This window comes from Podarcis raffonei, chromosome 8 (assembly GCF_027172205.1).
Source record: "Podarcis raffonei isolate rPodRaf1 chromosome 8, rPodRaf1.pri, whole genome shotgun sequence".
NCBI lineage: Eukaryota > Metazoa > Chordata > Lepidosauria > Squamata > Lacertidae > Podarcis > Podarcis raffonei.
Genome location: NC_070609.1, coordinates 62,062,180 through 62,079,482, shown reverse-complemented (window position 1 = coordinate 62,079,482; position 17,303 = coordinate 62,062,180). Strand labels below are relative to the sequence as shown.

General features: G+C 44.1%; 1 protein-coding gene across 1 annotated transcript in view; it reads left to right on the top strand.

The window, feature by feature from the left end:
* LOC128420317 (neural-cadherin-like) overlaps positions 1–17,303 on the top strand; it is a 92,950-nt gene that overhangs the window by 36,267 nt on the left and 39,380 nt on the right. The window contains exons 5-16 of the mRNA XM_053401925.1: positions 426–537; positions 1,433–1,682; positions 3,014–3,156; positions 6,976–7,148; positions 7,592–7,760; positions 9,434–9,604; positions 10,446–10,618; positions 12,884–13,051; positions 13,632–13,881; positions 14,647–14,774; positions 15,664–15,850; positions 17,018–17,161. Of these exons, the coding sequence (XP_053257900.1) occupies positions 426–537; positions 1,433–1,682; positions 3,014–3,156; positions 6,976–7,148; positions 7,592–7,760; positions 9,434–9,604; positions 10,446–10,618; positions 12,884–13,051; positions 13,632–13,881; positions 14,647–14,774; positions 15,664–15,850; positions 17,018–17,161 (2,068 nt within the window). The remainder of the gene's footprint in view (positions 1–425; positions 538–1,432; positions 1,683–3,013; positions 3,157–6,975; positions 7,149–7,591; positions 7,761–9,433; positions 9,605–10,445; positions 10,619–12,883; positions 13,052–13,631; positions 13,882–14,646; positions 14,775–15,663; positions 15,851–17,017; positions 17,162–17,303) is intronic.

The window sequence follows — 17,303 nt, the reverse complement described above, 5'->3', positions numbered from 1 at the left end:
GGGTGGGGGAAAATGGAATAGAGTGGCTGGAATCCTGAACTGGTAAGTTTTCATGAGACTTTTGTTTACAAAAAATCCAGAAAGTGCTGCAAAAGCATGGAGGACTGAATCTAAAATGGGGAAAAAATGAGAAACCGAGAGAACTATAGTTGAACAGGTTTTTCCATCCCTGTTTGAAAATGACTTTTCAAAAAGAAACTCGCTGAAAAAATATTGGAGGAGCTTGAGAGAAATCCTAACATCTTACATTACAAACTGCAGATACTTGGTAGCAGCAGTGGCCAGGGTGGTAGGATGTGGAGCCAGGAAGCTGCCCTCTTGACAGTGGGGTGGCTGCAGTGAGTTGGTGAGCTGTGCAGACGCACAAGAGGAACCAATCCACTTTTTGTGCTGCTAAACACTCCCTTGCCTTGTCCTTTTTCTAGGTTTGGGTTGTGATCACAGACGTGAACGACTGTGCCCCAGAATTCCAGCAGTCAATCTACACCAAAGACAACGTCCCCGAAACTGTGACTGTAACAACTGCACTTTTACAAGGTTTGCAAAAGATTTTCACATTTTGTTGTCAGACTTGCCCCTCGACTCACCTGGACTCCTCGAGAGCCATCATTGCCACCAGTTAAGCATAGACCAGGTACAGCCAATGGCCGTGCTCTCCAGGTTATGTCACCCAACAGATCCCATAACCGCTGATGGCAGGAGCTGGATCCTTAGCAACCCCTGAAGTTAACCCCTTGGCTCCCTCTGTTGTACCGATGAATCAATGGATCCATGGTTTGATTTCTGTATGAGGTTTCTTCTTACAACTTCCTCTGCCTCTGTATATTTCGTCAGCTCTTGTCCTTCTGCAGTCCCTCCCGTGTGTGTTATTGGATAGGACATCTTCATCATATGCATCTTGAAGGCTGAAGATTACATCAACTTCACACATACATAGGAAAAAACACACAGCTGTGGATATGGCAACTGCCCAAATGAAGCCACCTCAATGTAGTTGTTATTTATTTACACGAAAGACGCCATGCATGTTTTTTTTGCCCCCTACCTCATTTAATCCCCACAACAGCCCTTTGAGGTAGGTTAGACTGAGAGACCATGACTGGCCCAAGGCCACCCAGTGAGCTTCCTGGCTGAGTGGGGATTTGATTCCTGGTCTTTCCCAGGTCTCAGTCTGACACTAACCACTACACCACACTGTCTCTCATGGCTTTTGTGCCTTTGGACAACTTCATTGCTGAGCATGGAGCATGTCTGATAAAGGCCCCAGGCCTAGCTTGCAGTCCACAGAGCTTGCAGAGCCAGCATGATGTAGCCTTAACTCTGTTATTATACCAGCATCTTGGTTTTTTTGTTTTTAAATCCTTGAATATAATCTTTTGCAAGCAAAAAATCCTGAAAGGTCTCCTACCCTCCCCACCCTTTGCCCCAACAGTGTCAGCCCATGACTGTGATTCTGAAGAAAATGCAGAAATCCTCTATTACACCCTGAGCTCAGAGTTCAGCATTTCCAGTCACGGCACCATCTTCCCAGCCACAGAGCTGGATTATGAGCGTCCTAATCACCTGTATGAATTCGTAATCATGGCGGTAGATAAAGGAGAGCCCCCAAGAACTGGGACAGCGACGGTCAGGATCCGCCTCTCAAACATCAATGACGAAGTTCCCAGGTTCTCACAAACAATGTAAGTATATGCCTGTTGTTGTTGTTGTTGTTGTTGTTGTCAATGCTTCATATGTTGTTTGATTAGTACCATGTTGGAGTTTCCATGCGATGATTGCGGCATCCTGGTGGTGTTTGATCATCCCCAGGTCATTGTGTGGAATGAGGTGAGATTTTGGGGGTGCCAGTAATAGCTGTCTGTTCCCACTGGGATTGATTCATGTGGCCCCTTATAAGCCAACCCCTTCCTCAAGATCAGGGGTCAGCAAGGTTTATCTTGCCTGGGCCGGATCAGTTCCACGGAGATCCCTTCATGGGCTGGATTGTGCGTGCCCCCGCAATTTTTGGTGTCTGAATCATGGCTGGCTGGGTTGACACTGCTATGGTGGGGATGAAGGTTTAAAATGCCAAACAGTCACCCACCGGAAAACATTTTCCAGTGTTCCCTACACAGGTGCTGCAGTATTTCAGTCCATTCTTTGTAACCAAAGTACAGAGCAGATGAGTTGAAAATGTTTTGGGCAAAAAGTTCCCGTTTTAACAAGTTGATTTATTTTGCTTCACTGGCTCTGCATTTGTTGCGGCTGCTTCAAATGCAACACAATTCTTAACACAAAAAGTGTTTCTGTCTGTGAAATGGTTTCTGCTGCCCTTATTGCCTTTAAGTTTTGATTTTAGTTAAGTTGCCTCATGGATGTTTAAAAAAGCAAGGTTGGCATTCAGGTATTTTAAAGCATGGTGAGCAAATCATAGGAGTGGAAGCATCGTGTGTGATGCTCCGTACTCCCAAATAAATCAGCCTTGTAAATAAGCCAACCCAAGTTGCTAGCCTGCTAAGAGACCATTCACTCGCCTTCATGGAACTCTTGGACACCTGTGGCTTCCAGGTGACTTGTTAAATACAAGGATGTATATACACAGAATGCATACCTATCAACAGGATGCCCTATGACAGAGGGGTTTAAAAAAATCAGGGATAGGAGAACCCATAGCCCTCCAGATGTTGTTGGACTACGATAGCAATCACTCCTGACTATTGGCCATTCTGGAATTAAAATCCAATAACACACAAGCTCTTGTGCTCCAATCCCGCTTGCTGGTTTCCCCCAGGCAGCTGTGAGAATAGGATGCTGAACTAAATGAGCCACTGGCCTGATCCAGCAGGCATTTCTTAGGTTCTTAACACCTGGAGGGCCACACTTCTCTTTTGCATAGCGCCCTTTCTTTTTCCTGAATGGGGAAGCGAATGGGATGTCTTTTCTTACTTTCTTTCCACTGCATTTAGCACTCGAGATTTGATTCCCTTTAACCCTGTTTCCAAGTAACCACACTTAACATTATGCGCTTTGACAGCTATCGGAGTTTCGTTTCGGAGGATGCAGGTCCAAACACGCTCATAGCTACGGTTCATGCCATAGACCCTGATGGAGATGGTGTTGCTTACAGCATTACTGGAGGGAATCAAAAGGGAAACTTCATTATCGACCCTCAGAAGGGTAATTATGTAATTTCTGCATCTTAGATCTCTGGTTCCCATATAGATTTTTGGCTCCTAGATGTCGCATGTGATTAGAGGTGGGGCAGAGCTTGTGTCTAAGCTGTTATAGTCATTCATGTGTGTTTAAAACACAGGTACATCATGTCTATTGCATCCTAGTCACTGGTTTCCTTGCTGTTGGGAATTGCTTCTCATTGTGGATGTGTTGAACTCATAGCATTTCTCTGCTGCTCTTAATGACTGATCTCATAACATTCCCTATAACAGAAAGCAGGAATATGTGTCTTCTTGACTTACATTGCTCGAGGATTTCATTTTGTCCTTGCATTTAAGCAAACTGACCTAAGTCATGCTTGCCAGATGAATGTATGGATTGGAATGCAGTTATTCTTTGGTTTAATGCTTCTCTGAACTTTGCAATGCACTTCTTGGCTTAAAAAAAATCATCAAACATGCTTATATAAATGTGTATTTAAGATTAAAATGTGTTCAAAAATGCAAATTTTAATGATAAAATGTGGTAGATCTTACTTGGAGTAACTGATGACTTTTCCTGATGTGGCTCCAGTCAAACTCTTCGCCTGCCTTTCTGGACTCTCCTGAGCCAGGGAGCTAATGAGAAGTAAATAAGACGCCACAGATCTGTCCTTCTCATCTTTGATAAGTCTTAGGGGTTCACTTACCATAAAAAATTAATTTTTTATGCAACTAGTGCTTTTGCAATATTAATGCTCCAGATCTGAATATATTTCAGAAGCCGGAAACAGATGCCATCAAACGATGGTACAAGGAATTGACACAAACATCTTCCTGTAGAGATGGCAGCTTTCCACACCCCTTTATGGCTTGCTTTATGTTACAAATGCTTAGTGGCCTCATAATGCCACAGGTGTTAAGGTAAAACTGCCAGTGATGCAAACTATCCTACTGATGTTTACGCCATTTCATCGCTGCAGTTCTACCACCAAGAAACTGGTGCCACATAGTGCTCCTATGCTGAAAGATCTGGCAACTCAACACCACTTTTTTCTTTTTGCTGGCTTTCCTCAGCTGGGTGCCCTCCATATGTTGGTCATATTGACGGGGGCTGATGTGAGTTGTAGTTCATAACATTTGGAGGGCAGCAGATTGGGAAAGCTGAGCTAGACAACAGAATCGATGATGGGTCAAACTCCAAAACTGGGGATGGGTGGAATTTAAATACTAGATTTTGAGTCGAAAAACACTCTCCCCTTGTAAAGAATTCATCTCAGATTAGAGATGACACCAGGAACTGTGGGAAATGGCACCACCATGATTCCCAGTATTCCTTTGATGTTACATTGGTCATCTACAGCAGGACCCAGGGATGCTGGGAGCAACTTTTTCAGTGGTTCCCCATTTCCCTGTATTAAGGATACCAAAGAATTCCCACAAAGCCAGGAATGGGAGTGGAAATTTCCCATTCCTGCTTATTTGAGCCATGTCCAGAACAGAGATCAATCCAGCAGATACATTTGATATTCACTGTTGTTGTCGGTTTCAGTCCACAAAGGACATCTCATTGATGACACCCTGTACTTTGTATTCCATTTCTTTTGCATTCAAATGAATGGTGTGGAACTGGAATAATGGTAACATCACTAATTCCATGGAATTTCAGCACAGCCGTCAGCAAGATGAATAGTGTTTTTTTTGTCAGAAGCCGAGCTGCAGCAGAACAGAGACAGTACTGCATGCAGTGATTAAGGGGCAGAATGGAAGCTGGTTCCTTCTTACATCTATAGCCTGTCTACTGCTGTGTGTGCAGCAGTATCCCAGCCCCCAAAACCCTGACACACCAGTTCTGATGAGCCTTTCCCACTACCTCTTGCTGGGTGGGGTCTCTGCGGCATGAACTTGTGGACTGATTGGTTCCAAACCCAATCCAGAATTCACTTTTTGTTTTAACTTCCAGAAGATGTTTCCCCACAAATGAGGTGATGCTGAATTATTGGCTCATGATTGGCCTGCAAAATAAGCACATAAATGTGTATTACAATTAGAAAGATCTGGTGAAGAATTGCACCCACTGGAGTTAGGTTTTATTTTATGAAATCTCAAGCCATGCTTGTCTTCAAAGTGCCTTAGCAAATTTTATTTTGCAGGAGATTAACACATTTCCTCTGTTGGACAGTTTGCTTGGTTGCCAATTGTAGTTTTCCAGCTTTTGTGGAGATGGCCTTAGCATATATCCATCTTTTCTGTAACAGGTGTGAATTCTGTGTTGATTTTTGACTTTGTTACCCCCTGCTTGGTCAGACTCCCCAACATCTATGCTGTCTCCTTGGGCAGTTTTATTTTAATATAGCGCTGTCAATGACAATTTGCTTGATACCCTGAAATGCCAAGGTGAAGCTAAGACACATGTCAAAATACAATCAGTGAAGGCGAAGGCATTTGCAAGGGGAAGTGAGTGGCACTTGTCATCTTCATAACCGTCCATTTGCAAACGACACTTCTTATTACATCGGATAAATAAAAGACATGATAGGATGGTGCTGGCACAGGAATGAATGACATCTGCTCACTGCAGCTTTTTAAATAGCTGAAGTTTGCTTTGCTTTTTAAAACAAACTTGTTTTAAAAATGTATTTCTGATTTTGCCAGCCCTCATATGACCCATAAGGTTGCTGCAGCCCAAGGCCCAGTGGAACAGAAGCTCCTCACAGCAACTGTCAGCTTTGCTCTTTAAAGACCGGCAGAGGGTCAGAATGCAAATACAATATACCCGAAAAATTGCTGCAGGACTCAGATCTGGGACCTCCCCCCACATTCAAGAATCATGTTCTCATTCAAACAGTAGTGGGCATTTTGTCCCTCTGTCTGAAACAAGGTGGTGGTACAATTTTAGGGGAAGGACTGGGGTAAACCAGTTCAGCATGTTTCTAGGATAGTGGGAGTACTTAAGGGGGATAACTGCAGTGGCAGCAGATATTTTGGGTTTCTTATTTTATTTTTTACAGTTTAAAAATGGCATTAGTTCAATCAATCAATCAATCAATCAGTAAATATTATACTCTGCACATAGAAAGCTAGTGTTTCAAGGATAGGGTTCAGCTAGAAGTTGTGCAAGGAAGTATTTTCATATACAAGGGGAGCATTCAAACAAGTTATTCTCTCGCCTTCTCCAGCTGGAGTTGGTTTGGTCTGGTAAGAGCTATATTGTATAATTCTGCTGGACTACCTGATATAGCTAATCATTTGGAATTTTGGCATGGCATGAAGCTACTGTTTTTGAAATTGAAACATTTGGCATAACAGCTTTAAAAGGTGTTCTGGGATTGATTTATATCCTACCCTTCATCCGGGTTGTTCAGTGCATGGTTTCCAACAATACTTCTGCAAAAGAGAGCGACTGGCTCAGAGTCACTCCGGCAGCTTCATGGCTGAGCATAGATTTGCACCCAGGTCTGCCTTTTCCAAATCCAGTACCCTGTGACCTCACCAGCAGTTAAAACAGCAAAATACATTTGTCATATTTTAAAATACTCCGTTGCTCCAGTGGGTGGGATTGAACAAAGAGGTGGGAATTGCAAAGAGCAGATTGCGGCTTAACGACAGGAGATACCCTGTAATGGCAAGAGTTTTCCGACAGTGAAACAGCCTGTCTCAGGAGCTGGTGGGCTCTCCTTTCCTGGGGGCATTTAGGCAGACATTGGGCACCCATCTGTCAAGGTGTTTGTAGTTGCATGACCCCTACCATGGAGCAGGGGGTCCGACTAAAGGACCTCCAAGGTCCCTTATGCCTTTCAAGTTCCATGATTCCGAACTGTCCTCCCTTTGAAATCTTTCACAGGGTTAATCCGTCTTCGCTCAAGCCCGCTTCCTAGGCTGCAGGGTCCAGAGTATGTCCTTAACATCACGGCTACAGATGACAATGCCTCTGGTGGACCTCACTCTCTTACAAGCACCGCTTTGGTCATTGTGCATGTGGATGATGTCAATAACAACAAACCTGTGTTTCAGAAGGTAAACAGGCTGCCTTGCGTCATGTCAAATACTTGGAGAGAGCAACTATGAACCCCGTTCTGTTTTGGCACACAGCATTCACGAAGAGCTAAGAGTGCAGCTCCAATGTACTTTATATTGGTGGGAGGGGGGAGCAGGTAGAGGTTTCTTTCACAAACTGTGGTGGCCTTGGTGCAGGGCTGGAGGCCCATGCCTGCTGTTTACATTACCAAAAAAATAAAAATAAAATAAAAGTTCCCATGCTTTAAGGTTACGGTCCTCCCCGTGGTTTCTGCATCACGTCTCTTGCTCAAGGACAAAACTATGCAGCTGAGATCATGATAGTTTGACCCTTATTTGTTGAGTGATTGGAGTTGATTGCCAATATTCTGGATTTTGCAGTATATGTCAAGTTGTATTTAAGTGTGTCTTTGCATTATTATCATTGTCCTTATTTTTGCCAGTGCCAGCATTATCGTGAGCATGCCTCTGTGCTGGAAAACCAGCCGGTGGGAACCTTCGTGTTGCAAGTGGTGGCAACAGACGCAGATGAAGGGTCCAATGGCCAAGTGAAATATGGCTTGATGCACAGAGAGGGGACCCTCCCCGCTTTTAACATCCACCCTGACACAGGTAAATCCACTGTGTTGCAGCTTCATTGGGCTTAGTGAGAATACAGAGGTGCCAGGTGACCGGGCCTTTAAAGGATAAAGTTATCAAGCTGAAAAATCCACAGACAGGCAGGAATGGAAGCATCTGTCAGTTTTGCTTCTCTCACCTCCTTATTTTTCCAATCTTAAAATTCAGCTTTCCATAAGTTTCTGCAGAAATTTGCACTTAGGGAAAAAAATCTACATGAAAATTATTCAGCATTTTAGTGTGATTTTCTCCTAATAAGCACGTTTTTGTATGCAGCTGTGATAGACGTGCACATTTATTTGCAAGAAATTTCTTGGAATATAATGGAGTTTTGTATGTAATTTTCACTATCTTATCTCTAGAAGCATTTCTCTGATACATGCATTTTTGTAAACATTGCTTGGAGAACTGCATAGCAAAATTCAAATAAGTGCTAATTTTGAAGGAAGTCTGTGTTTTGGAAAGTGTAGGTTTGATAAATTCAGCTTTAGGTTGGTGCCTTTAGTGTGAACAACCAATGTGTCACCCCCCAAAAATGAGCAGGTTTTTGAGTTCTTCAAAAGGTTACGCATAGCAGATGGTAGTGGAAAGATGGGGTCAGATATTATTTGATGTTGAAGTTTATGTTTAGTCACGGTCTTTAGGTTAAAATGGTTGGTGATAATAAAGGTGTTACCCAGTTGTGGATTTCGGATTTTTTCTAGTGGACCGACAGCCATTTACATTTGCCCTGTAATAGTTTACTATTTACCTAAAGATACTCCTGCTCAGTTGCAGGTGAGCAGGCTGCATCTCTGTATCTCACTGATGGGTTGTAGACAGAGGTGGGGGAGAAATTCACTTTGGTTCACATTTTGATACAGACCTACCCAATTCCCACTTCCTGTAACAATATGTGAACTGAACTGCAGCCAGCTTTCCAAAATTCACACTTCTCTGAATTTTGTGGTGCAGTTCTCCAAGTGAATGTGTACAAAAATGTGTGTGTTCATGAAAAGTCTATATAAAACGCTTACATTTGTGAAAACAGCGTACAAAATTGTATGTTGCATTTTAAATTATTGTAAGACAGGCATGTCCAAAGTCCGTTTTGGGGGCCTAATCCAGCCTGCCGGTCGGTTAGTTTAATCTGGCCCCTATGACGGTTTATTTCCTTTGGTAAAATCCCCCCAAAAGCTCAACAACATCAATCCTAAAAAAAGGTCAGCCCTCGCGCATATTCACCTAATCAAATCTGGCCCTCTTTGGAAAAAGTTTGGGCACACCCCTGTAGGTGAAGAACAGATATAATGATGATGAAGAAGAAAAATTTGCTTGGGAAAATATGCAGATAAGGCAACATTGCAAACAAAAATGTGCACATTAGGAGAAATTTGTACTGAAATGCTAGTGAATTTTCATGTATCTTAAAAAAAAAAGAAAATAGCAAGTTGATATGGAAATATGGCAAACTGAACTTATAGTTGGGGGGAAATGAGAAACAGAGAGGAAAGGACATTTACAGATGTAGATGAGTTTTAGTTCAGTTTACATCTTTCTTCCAGCACTCAATAACTGAAACTGCAAGAAAAAACAGCAGGCAGTAAACCCTCCTGCTTCTTCCCTCATCTCAGTCCTTGGTTAAATACACAGTATTGAATTATTTCTGCTTGTGGTCTTATTTTCAGGCATCTTGACAACACTTCAGATATTTGACCGGGAGAAGCAGCGAGAGCATCCCATTACTGTGACAGCCACGGACCAGGCGGCCGAGCCCCTCATTGGGATCTGCCAGATCAACGTTGTGGTCTCGGATGTGAATGACAACAGCCCCAGATTTGAAAACACTCATTATGAATGTAATTGCGAATCCTTGGATAGCGTTTCAGTTCACCCGATTGCGAGCTTACCTGAGGCCTAAGATTTCTTGTGTGTTTCTGGTTTGCTTTCCATATGTCCCCCCCACCCCCGCTTCCTACGGATGAATTGTCACTTTTTCCTTTTTAGATTGGTTACGTTACCGCTTATTTAATATCCTGCTTTTCAGCCATAAAGGCTCCTGAAGATAAGCAGCTACATACAAATGCAACAATGCAAATACAAACGATACAAATTAAAATATTTCAGAAGGTTTTTTTTTAAAAAAACCCCCCACATAAACCCATCCATGTCCCTGCCTTAACAAAAATGTTAAAGAGAATACAATAATACTTAAGCAGCATTTTTGCCTTCTAAGAGTCCCAGGTATGTGTTGGAGGGGCACGTGGCTGGGGGAGCTGGTGTCCCTTCATGGTTCCAGCAATTGCTCCCTTCTCTGCTTATTGCAATCTACATACTTAACTCAGGACTATTATATATAGGGAAACAATAGCAGAGCAGAATGCTCTGCTACAGGAATAGCAGGGCAATCCAAACCAGCCCTCCTAACCTCTGCTCTCCTCCTCCAGGGGAATGGTGCTGGTGTCTGCCCACTATTGTGTATCTCCTTCTTCTGCCCCCCAAACCTGTGGGCAGGCAAATGTGCCACTGAACATAAAAAACATAAGAGGACCCTGCAAGCAATAACATCAGGGCACTTCTTCACCAGCTGCTTTTATTGTTCACGGAAAATTTGCAGAGTGTTGCCTGCAAATAACGTTGAGCTCAGATGGCTTGTAGCATTGCTCTGCCCCACTGAGTTAATGAAATGCACTTTCCTAGACTTCCTGAGAGAAGACACGAGTGTTGGGACAAGCTTCCTCCGTGTTGCAGCCCATGACGACGACTACGGCTCCAACGCTTCCATCACGTATTCTGCAGCAGGTGGGAAAACGAAGTACTTCCAGGTCAATCCTGCTACAGGCTGGGTTTATGTCAACCAACCCTTGTTACAGGTACGTTGCGAGTTGCCTTTGGTCTGTGGCCAGATGTCAGCTGGCGGCATCTGCAGATGGTAGCTAGAGCAAGATGCCAAACAGGGAGACATGCAGCATCGTGGGTCCCTTTCTCTCCTGGCATAAATTAGTGCCACCCTGATGGCTGCGCTTCAGTTGAGAGGGGCTTCCTCCTCCCCCTCCTGCTGAATGAATTATTACTTTAACCATAAAGCCATTCACAGCTGTCATGTCAGACTGATAACTCTTCTTGTGCCTTGGTGGGAAAAGAAGCAATAAACAGTTTTGACAGGTCATATCTGGGAGAGTTGGTTTTTAAGTTTACCGTCATTCAAAACCTTCTGAAGTTCTGCAGCGAGGAATCTTAGGAACTTCTGTGAACGGAACGAAATTGTGCTTATGATTACTATGGTGACATACAGATTTAACAGTTGCAGGGTTCCCTCCCACCCTCAAAAAGTAGATTCTTTGGTAAGTAGAAGCTACAGAAGGCCCTAGCAGGCAATGCATGTTTGGTGGGTTGCCAGAAAAGGATTGGAAAGACAACATCCTACCCACAGGAAGCTCTGGAGTGCTTGTGAGGCTCTAAACAGACGGTGGTGGTGGGTTTTGAATCTTTCTCTGCTACTGCAGGAGATTGACAGTTTTACTATAAACGAAGTTGATTTTTCAGGGATGATACACAGAAGTTGTTTATCATTGACGTCAATGGGACTGAACTGGAGTATAATTCATTTGACTGACACCTATATCCATAGTATAAAAATGGGCAGTGGGTGGCAAGCATGGCAACTTCAGGGTGGGGGGAAAGTTCTCATCACCCCCCTCAATATTCTTTAGCAGGAGGCTCAGCCACCCAAATATTGAGGGGGTGGAGGAGGCCAAACTGCCAAGGTGAGTGCGGCGCAGCGTCCGAGACAGGCTCCTCCTGAGTATGCGAGAGAGAAGGAGCTGCGGCCATTGGAGCTGCGCAAGGCCTCCTGCTGAGGATGCCTGCGAAAGGAGAGAGTTCTGCGAAAGGAGAGGGTTCACTGCAGGGTGTTGCTGCTCATTCTGCCTTTATAGTTGGAGGGGAAGCCCTTTGTGTGCAGAGAGTGTTTAATTACCTGGTCGCTCAAATCCTCAAGAAGCAAAAGGAGCCCATCACAATAAATACTGAAGAGCACAGGATGGCTGTATCCTGTATGCCTGTAGCAGTAGTGATTTAAAACACACACTGATATCAGGAGCACAGCACTCTTACTAGGACCTAGCGAAAAGTTCTGAGCAGGCTTGCGAGAGCTCCAGAATTCTTTTTCACGTGGAATGTTAACCCAGTTTGCAATATGGAAAAGTGGAACACAGGAGGCATCACAGAGACTCAGGCTGCAATCATACAAACAGGTGTAGAACCTTTTGAAGTTAAAGGGCTGCATTCCATTCTGGGCAACATTCCGGGGGCCACATGCCAGTGGTGGGTGGGGCCAGAGGCAAAAAGTAGGTGGAGCAGTGAATGTTAATATTACAGTACCTTCGTACAGTAGACTAGTTTCTACACCCGCTTTCCTCCTTCCATCCAGGGAAGCAAATAGCACATGCCAGCCAGGCAAAAACATTCTGCTGCAGTGCAAAGCAGGATGGGTGAGGGAGTCTGTCATGGGGAGACTCTGAAGGGATAGTCAGAGGAGACTATAGAGACATACTGGGCCTCATATCTGAGGTTCTTGACCCATGTTACAAGCATTTACCTGGGAGAATATTCCATAAAATACAGTGGTACCTTGGGTTACAGACGCTTCAGGTTACAGATGCTTCAGGTTACAGACTCTGCTAACCCAGAAATAGTACCTCGGGTTAAGAACTTTGCTTCAGGATGAGAACAGAAATTGTGTGGCGGCAGCGGGAGGCCCCGTTAGCTAAAGTGGTACCTCAGGTTAAGAACAGTTTCAGGTTAAGTACAGACCTCCAGAACGAATTAAGTTCTTAACCTGAGATACCACTGTAGTGTTTATACTGTGCTTCGTGCAAAGAGAGAGAGAGAGAGAGAGAGAAATGCTATTTCCACCAAAGGTTTCAGGGGCGGGGGAAGCAACAGCTGCTTTTTCACGGGAAATAAGAAAAATCGAGGAGTACTTTGGCTCTGTCACTGGCGCTATTTGGAAGATGAAAGTTCTGAGCAGAAATAAAACATGATAACTGTGATACCGACAAAGCTGAATAGCTTCGATTTTTGTCTTTCAAAAGAATCACTCCCTGCTGAAGCAATCCTTTTCTTCCCTTGCCCAGAAATCCTTTATAACTCAACAAATCATAGCAATGGATGGAGGGAACAGGAGTAGCAAGGTTGAGCTTAGAGTTACCATCACCAGTGCAAAGAACCAGCCCCCTCAGTGGGAGAGGGACAGCTATGAAGTCGTCATTCCAGAGAATACAACAAGAGATACTTCCATTGTGGTAAGTTGGGTTTTCTTTTTTTAAAGGAAACAGTTGTGCAGTATTCTTGTAACTACCATCTTAAATTAGCACACTGTGAAGAGCCAGTGCGGTGTAGTGGTTAGAGTGTTGGAATCAGGCTTCAGATCCCTACTTGACCATGAAGGTCACTGGGTGACCTTAGGTCACTTAGCAACCTTTTGCCATTCAGAGCTGATGCTGCTGGGTTAGATGTACCATTTGTCTAACAGCAGAAAGGAGCATAGTATATTCCAGGGATGGGGAACCCCACTGATGCTGTTTGACTCCAACTCCCATCTGCATGACCTGTGGTCAGGGATGATGGGAGTTGGAGTCCAACAACATCCTCTTCCTGGTAGAATATTATTTATGCTAGCCTGATTTAACATGCAAATAAGTGTCAAGTCACATTAGATGTGGTTAAAATCCACGGTGGGCTCTTTTAAGCTTTGTTTGCTTAAGTTTCTTTGTATACAAAGAACTGCATGTGCTTCTGTAAGCATTTTAAATGTGTATCCTCTGAAAATGATCACTATCTGCTGAAGCAATCCTTTTCTTTCTCTGGTTTTGAATTGCGCAGACAATTAAAGCCACGTCTCCCCTTGGCGACCCACGCATCACATACAATCTTGAAGAGGGGCTGGTTCCGGAGACCAACATGCCAATCCGATTCTACCTGACTCCCAACAGAGATGATGGTTCTGCATCCATCCTCATAGCTGAGCCTTTGGACTATGAAACCACCAAGTCCTTTTTGTTGAGGGTCCGGGCCCAGAATGTGGCCTCGGTGCCACTTGCTGCATTCACCACCGTCTACGTTAATGTGACAGGTGGGTAATGTTCTGGCAACGGGGACAAAATGCCAACAGCATACCGTTTACTGAGTGGAGCCCCTTTCATTCCTGCTTCTGATTGCACTGTCCCAAGTACAGGAATGTCACCTTGCGTGTGCTAGAAGGTAGATTGCAGATGTAGACAGCTTTTGGTGGGTACTTGATAGCTGTGGAACTCCCTTCAGAAGACAGAACAAATTCTGATCATTTTTTCCAAAGTTGCGCTTTTTCTTTGGGTTGCCTTTCAACGAACAATGCTAAGGATGCTCAGCTTCCATTCTCCTCAATATGCCACAGCTGGGTGTTGTGTAAGTAAACCCCAGGCTCATGCGCTCTCCCTGAACCCAACCCTCATGTCCTTCCCCACTTCCTCTTTCTCTGCAAACCCTAGTTTGCGATCACATCTGTACAGGAAAGCTGTTGTCAATGCAAAGCAGCACAGCATTCAAACCACAGTTTCTAGCTCTTGTTTGCAGGCAAAACACGGTCTGGGTAAACCATACTTTGTCTGGTTCACATGTAACGGAAAACTCTGTTTTACTGTGAAAAAGGAAGTGGGGGAGGCTGTGGGTGCAGGGAAGATTTGCATAAGCCTATGGCACCTTCCCAGCCCTCCAAACCATTGGGCATAAGACCCTGGGTCTCAAGGCACTCTGGCTTGCGAGACCCCCTAGATAAAGCAATACAATTTTTTAACCCCCTTAAGCATGCAAATGGTTATATTACATGGGCTGACTGCTTGAATTCTAAATATGTTCTTAGATGTCAACGACAACGTCCCTTTCTTCACCTCCTCAATTTACGAAGCTTCTGTAACAGAAGGAACAGAGGTTGGGACTTTGGTTTTCCAAGTCTCTGCCACTGACCTCGACCTGGGCCAGAATGGTGAGGTAAGCCAGAACTTGCAAGATTCAGCATCAGACAACAGTGGAGTCTCTTTGCACAGGTTTTCTCAATGGGGAACAACAGCCAAGTACAGCTCCCTGACAGGTGTAATTGTATCGGGGCGGGTGGGCCAGTTTATTCCCGGCTTTTGCATGGGTTCATCCATCTACATGTTCTATCCCATTTCTGCATTAATCCATGATATCTTTTTTAATGGAGAGAAGATTTATATTCTATACAAAATAAGTATCTATTTAGTGCGTGAAATTCTAAACACACGTAATCCTAAAATATTTTTTTTGGGGGGGAGGGGGGAGTTTGGTACATTTCTAAAGTTGAGAAATGTATTACAGAATTTGGAGAATAATTACATTTCAAACTACATTCCAGTCCACATATTAGTCTGCAAGGTGCTAATTAGGTCCATTGGCATTAAAAATGCAGACTGAATGAAATTCTCTTTCGTCTGCCCCTGTATGAGACAGGGACGCATTGTGTTCACACATTATGTTTTCCTGTGTGCACTCGAAACATCCTAGGTGTGCACCTAAAAATAGCTTTACAAGCCCATCACATCGAGCACTCGGAGACTAAATGCAAAACTTGCCAGTGACAGTACTTGATGGCTTATGGCTGCAGTGAGGGGTAGCTGATACCAGACTTGGTTCAAGACTCACTGTGGGTGTATTGCTTGGTATATTTTTTCCTAAGAGCATAAGGTGGTGCACTCATCTCCCCTTGCTTTTGAGGTCAAGTGCGTGGAAACGCTTGGGCTAGGGTGTTTGTGTACATGTGCTCTGTCAGGTATATTTTGCTTACCCAGGACGTGTTCAACGTAAAGACAAAAATAATGCCTGATTTTCATTGTAGCCCTTCTCTCCCTCAACCTTTCAGATCACTTATTCTCTGCTACCTGACCGCAGCGGTGACTACACGTTCTTCCGCTTGGATTCGAAAACGGGTTCCATCTATACCGCCTCCGTGTTTGACAGGGAAAAGAAGGCGTCGTACCTCTTGGAAGTCAAGTCCACAGATGGCTCAGAATCAGCTCGCCCTGGAAAGCATGGCCAGCCAAATACCGGTGAGGTGTACTGGTGGAAACACTTGTGGCATCCATTTTTCTTTTTGTTACTCGTTTCTCTGAAAGAAGTTTTGGCACTGAAGCAGCACCTCAGCTGCCCTGACTGATGGTCTTTGTCAGGAGAGAGATGGGGAGGAGAAATACAGTTTTGCTGATTCTTTTTGCCCTGTCCGTGGCTTGTGGCACCATTGGACATGGTGTTCTTCTTTAGCGACTCAAGGAGGTGGGAATTGGAGGTCCTGTACTATGGGGGCCCCACTCCTAGGGCGGCTGCCAGAAAGTAGGACAAGGAGATGGTTGCTTGGCTCCCTGGTTTTTGAGCCTCAACCCAACTTGAACAGAAAAAGAACTTAGTTATCTGTAAAGCTCTATAAGGCCCTGGCTATCTGTATTCTCCCATACAACCTTGCTTGGACTCTGATATTTTGGGGGAGGCCCTTTTCTCAGTCCTCTTCCCCCTCAGAGGGGGAGAAGGCCTTCTTGATGGCTGCTCCAACTTTGGAACTCCCTTCCTAGAGAAGCTAGACTGGCTCATCATTCTCCTTCTGATGGAAAGTGACAACCGTTTATTCCAACAGGCTTTTTTTGGAATTGACTGTTTTGAAAGGAGAGTCCTTTTAATTGGAGCTGTGCTGCTTTCATTATCTGAATTTTAATAGATTTCTTTTTCATTCTAGTAGAGTTTAACTGCTCTTAAACAATCGCCTTTTTATGTTTTTTAACTTTCTGGATTTATTCCATGTGGTTTTCATTTGAGTAAGCCGCCTTGAGTGCCCGGTCTGGGAGATATGTTGGATATAAATAAATAATCAAATTAAAATATAATCACTGGTGAACTTAGCTGTTCTGAAGCAAAGGGCTAAAAACCCGCACTATCGACTTTCAGGATAGGAAAGCGATAACAAAACATTTACAGTTCCCGTATTAGGCACCCGTTATTCACATGTTATCTGCTTAAACAAATGGGATGTGACATTCATGTGATATCCAAGCACTTTTTTTTTGAGTAATGTTAGTATTTTAAATTGTCCACAACCCTAAGGCTCTGTTGCTGTATTGTCTGCGCTATTCGTCTTCATTTAACGTGAGGCGAGACAGTTTCAGGAATTGCAGCTGACAGAAGTGGCACAGCTGAGTATTTTAATCTCTTGTTCCTCATCTCTCCAGACACCGCCTACGTGCGCATCTTTATCAGCGACGTCAACGACAACAAGCCCATATTCACCAAGAGTGTCTATGAAGTTAATGTGGAGGAAGACCAAGACGTGGGATCAACTGTCATCACTGTCAGCGCTAATGATGAAGACGAAGGTAAAAGCTTCGGGATTCCCGGTGGCGGCACCTGAAATATTAATGAGTTAATTTTTCCGGAGCATCGGGGACCGTCTTTTGGCAGCTCCAGGAAGGGGGAAACGGGTCTTTTATCTCTCAACATTCCGTTTTGAGCTTGACA